Here is a 4,956-nt window from a genome sequence, read left to right on the forward strand (position 1 = left end):
ATGGGTTTCACTGAGAATCAAGAAGTTTTGGTCAAGGAATCCTGGGATATTTTGAAGCTAAATATCCCTGAACTCAGCCTCCGTTTCTTCGCAACGTTAGTAAATAAATAGAATTTTGTTTAATATTTCTATTTATAGTTTCAAGTACATTAATATTAATATCGGTTTTGTTTGGATTAGAATTTTGGAGATTGCACCTGCTGCAAGACCCATGTTCTCTTTTCTTAGGGATTCCGATGAGATACCGCAGAACAATCCTAAGCTCAAGGCTCATGCTGTTAAGGTCTTCAAGATGGTGAGATTAGGCATGGCAATGTTCCCCGGGATTTCGAGAACCTATCCCGCCCCGCCCCGCCCCATATGTGGCAGGGAAGCCCCGGGTTTTTTGGGGATAAGGGCAGGGGTGGGGGGTGTTTTAATCCCCGTCCTCAGGGATGGGGCGGGGGTGGGTGATGCATTTCCCTCGTATATAATATATAAAATTAAAAAAAATATATATATATATACTTTTTACTAATACCCCTATATTTCATTTAATTACATAATTATCTTACTTATATAAACCCATATTTCTCAATTTCCCTCACCCTAAACAATTGAACAAGAACAAACCCTGACCCATATTTATGTATAATTAATTATTTTTAAACGATTAATTTAAGTGTTTGTCATGTAGACGAGAATTAACTATTGTGTTTGATAATGCTCAAATTAATTTATGTTTATATAAAATTAACGGGGCGGGGACGGGCCTCCAACATTCCCCTTTGGGGTGAGGAAGGGGAATTCCTATCATCCCCATAACGGAGATGGGGCGGGGGTGGGGAATGATTTTGAGGGTGGGGATGGGTACACTGAATGAGATCCCCGCCCCGCCCCATTGCCATGCCTAGGTGAGATTTATATTTCTATAATTTATTATCTTAATAAACTTAAGTTTGTTTAATTAGTTATATAATTAAATATTGTAGAGCCAAATTCAATCCAAATTAGTATTGTATTAAGACATGAATTTTTCTAATATGTTTCTAGGATTGTTTTTCTTTAGGATATAATTGTACTAAGAATTAAAATAAAAGTTCTATTATATATGATATTTGAGTTTTATTAGGAACAATATATCATGTATTACCTATAAAAAATTGTCAAATCTTGCCAAAGAGAGGTTTAGTAAGTAAGTTAATTTTTTTTTGGCTTGTGAGAAACTCTTGTATTTCTTTTTCTTATTTTTCATAGTAAAATTATACAACTACAAAATGGACGTAACTCTCATACAAATAATGAACCATCATAATTCTTGTATTTGTATATCTAATTGATTATTTGTCATTTGTTTTATTTTTGTTTTCATAAAGATTTAGGATTATTAGTATCCAATTAAATCTCCATAACACTTATTAATTATGGTGGTTGTGGTGGTTTAGACGTGATTCCGCGGTTCAACTCCGGGAGAAGAGAGAGGTGACGGTGGCTCATACTACTTCGAAATATTTGGGATCAGTTCATCTTAAGAATGGAGTCATTGACCCGCATTTTGAGGTACTTAAGTACAATTAATTATTTATAAAATCAATACAGTATTATGATATCTCAATTTTACATCTTCAATAATACGAAACTTATGTTAAAAAAAAGTTGAAATCGGATTGAAAATTTGGAACTTGAGGTATATAATATTATTCTAAATTTAATTCCATTGAATTTGTGGTATGAATGTTTGTTGTGGATTTAATTAGGTGGTGAAAGAAGCGTTACTGAGAACAATCAAAGAGGGAGTTGGAAAGAAATGGAGTGAAGACATGGGGAGTGCATGGAGTGAAGCTTATGATCAGTTGGCTGCAGCCATCAAGGCTGAGATGAAAGAAGATAAAGGCTGTTAATTAAGCTCTCTTAGTCTTAATTAATAATCTCTCAATTAATTTAAACCCAATTTTATTGCTTGTTTCTGATGAGTGCATTGAGGGTGTTGCAAACATGATTTGATTTTTAAAATAAATTTGCTCATTAAAAAAAAATTATAATAATTAAAGCCAAATTATTGATTCCATACTTAATAGTATGTTTGTTTGTTTATTCACCTATATTTATAAGAGTTTGTGATATTGGGGCCTCTTTACTTATATAGAAGCAGAGTCATGTAACAGATTTTGTTGTATAATGAGTGAAAGATTATGCTCTCTGTGTATAATTATATTTTCTAATCTTAATTAAACAGTTTAGTAGAGAAATAAAAATATGAAAAAATCACCTTAGTTTAAATTATTTTTTTGGGTCTGGTCTTAAGAGTTTGAATTTGAGACTAGAGAGCAACTGCTAATTGTTCCTGCATGTGCAGCCCAACAATCTTGAAACCTTTGATGGGCTTTGACAACTATTTGAAGCCCATCTCCTGTATTTGGACCAAAATTTTAGGCCACGGGAAAGTGTTAAAAAATTAATTATATATTATACATAAATGTTAATACGAGATTAAATCTTTATAGGTTGAGCTACTAAGTAATATACAGTGGTCTAATCTTTTAGATATTCTCAAGCGACCAACCCTGATAGTTGTAAAAGGTTTTGTAGAGTTTAAACAATATTATTCTTTTGTATATCACGTCAGCTATATTAAAGAACTTGAAGTTTAAACAATATCACACACCTTCTTTTTTTTTTTTTTTTCTTTTTTTTTTGGTTATGACCAAGGGAATCCGGGCCAGTTTATGCATACTTCAACTAATTCTTCGAAACTCTGGAATTATTGACCAAGTAAGAGCTCAAATGGTTACTTCTATTAGTAATCGAAAAAATACTCGAACTCAAAACTTCTTAAGTAATACATTCAAGAGTTCCTATCGAACCACTCGACCATCCAGAGATAGTTAAAAAATATATATATCACTCTTTTTAACATATCACATCATCTATTTATCTAAAGTGCTTATTGTAATAACATTTGAGAGCATTAGTAAGTCTTTGCAAAGTCTTCGATGAATATTATTGCTAATTTGAACCATATTGACGGCTACCAAAAGACGGATTTCCTAGGATGCAATTGCAAGGAATATTAGTTTCATAGAAATCAAAACAAATTTTGAATGGTAAAAGTATGTAAGGACTCAAGTTTTTGACTAAAGAACTTGATGTTTTCTAAATGTTTGAATTGTACTCAACCCACCTTCAAAGAAAATTGGGTCCCTGTGTTTTTTGTTCTTTGTTCTAATCATAGTTGGTTTATGATACACTAATTATTCTGCCTAATCTGCAATAGTTCATTAATTTATTGTAAAATAAAACATGAGATTTTGGAATGAATTTTCACAAACTTTCATGTCTAATTCAGCTATAGATGTAGTATATCACGTTAATTCAAAGATGACAAGTCAAAGTTATACAGTAAATTTCTAGGTTATTAGGGGGAGGCTGATTATAAATGTTCAACTAAATTTCATTGTAGTCAATCAGGTAAGAAGTATATATGAGACGTTGCATGTAGACATAATACATATATATTAAAAAAAAAAAATTATTTATTTATTGAAAATTTCTCTTAAAAATTGTAATAGAAAGAGAAGATCAATAAAATTATATTTATCATATCGATTAAGTATTGTGTATGTAATTTACCTTCTCTAGTTATAATTTGTTAGTCAAATAAAATTTTAGACAACTGATGAGAGGAGTCAAACTATACCACACATTCAATGTTCACACCCGAAACACTATTATTGTGTAATCTTATATACTTAAACAAGTTATATATTTATAAACTTTACACTATTGAAGCAAGGAATTAATCTCTTTTTTTTTTTTTCTTTTTAATATTTAATATTAAAATTGAATACCAAACCCACCCACATTATTTATTACTAGGTAACTAGGTTGATTACTTCTCAATTATGTTGAGCAAAGATGTATAGAAGATCAGTTGATTAATTGATATAAAATAATATCTATTGGCAATAAATTTTCTTATACAATTAATTATTGAATGATGAATTTAATTGGAAATTTTGTTGGGAAATCTAGTTAAGTCTCCTTTAGTCAAACCCATCTAGCTAGTCTACTATAGCTAATTAATAAAGATACAAGAATCAATGAATTATATATTATATAGGGTCAGATTCATAATAAATAAATAAACAACTCAAAATATAGATAATCCAAATTAAAATATGAACCATTTTATAGTTATTGAATTTGCAACAATAAGTGATCTTTTCACTGTTCAATTAAAATATTGAGATCTTTTAAAGTTATCTGTGTTCCATATTTCTGTCGACAAAGAGGAGCAATTGGCCATTGTTTTCAACTCTTAGATCCTTTTTAGTGCAAAAGAGATCTTGGAATAATTAAAATAGGGTCAGGTAAAAACGAAAAGTAATAATAAAAAACGTGTTAAGTGAGATATATACAGTTTCAAAACAAAGATTTCACATATAGATGGTGCTCCATTAAGACGAATATTGATATATAATGAATCCAAATTAAACATGCAATGAATCGAGTGCAAAGGACGAATTAATAAACAATTAAATGTATATTAAATATTTACGATATAAAGACTCGACAATTTGGACCAGCTGGGCCATTCCCACTTAATTAATTTACCTCACAACCGTAACGACTAACTGTAACTGTCCAATTTTCTTTTAGGGTTTTTGACTTTCAGAAACACTTGACTCTATATTTAATTTTTATATATATATATAATTTTTGTGGTCTAATTAATTATCTGAGATATTTGATTAAATTCCAAGAAAAAACTTATCAACTTAATAATTTTTCGAATTTGAAAAGATTTTTTTAAAGAATTTCTGAACATGCATGCAAATACTTATTCTTGATTAATTTCTCAGTTCTCACTAGGGCCTCGTTGTTTGACTTTGACCAAACTTAGTCCAAGTCTCAAAAAATAAATAATGATTAATGAACTTCCCATAATTAGCCAACGGTTTAGATCCACGCATAATT

General features: G+C 30.1%; 1 protein-coding gene across 1 annotated transcript; it reads left to right on the forward strand.

The window, feature by feature from the left end:
• On the forward strand, positions 1-1,880 carry LOC116108498 (non-symbiotic hemoglobin 2-like). The gene is made up of 4 exons (XM_031394743.1): positions 1-95; positions 181-315; positions 1,425-1,539; positions 1,737-1,880. Exons 1-4 carry the CDS (start codon positions 1-3, stop codon positions 1,878-1,880), a joined length of 489 nt encoding a protein of 162 aa, XP_031250603.1.
• The last annotated feature ends 3,076 nt before the right edge of the window (positions 1,881-4,956 follow it).

Source organism: Pistacia vera, unplaced genomic scaffold (assembly GCF_008641045.1).
Source record: "Pistacia vera cultivar Batoury unplaced genomic scaffold, PisVer_v2 Contig566, whole genome shotgun sequence".
Classification (NCBI taxonomy): domain Eukaryota; kingdom Viridiplantae; phylum Streptophyta; class Magnoliopsida; order Sapindales; family Anacardiaceae; genus Pistacia; species Pistacia vera.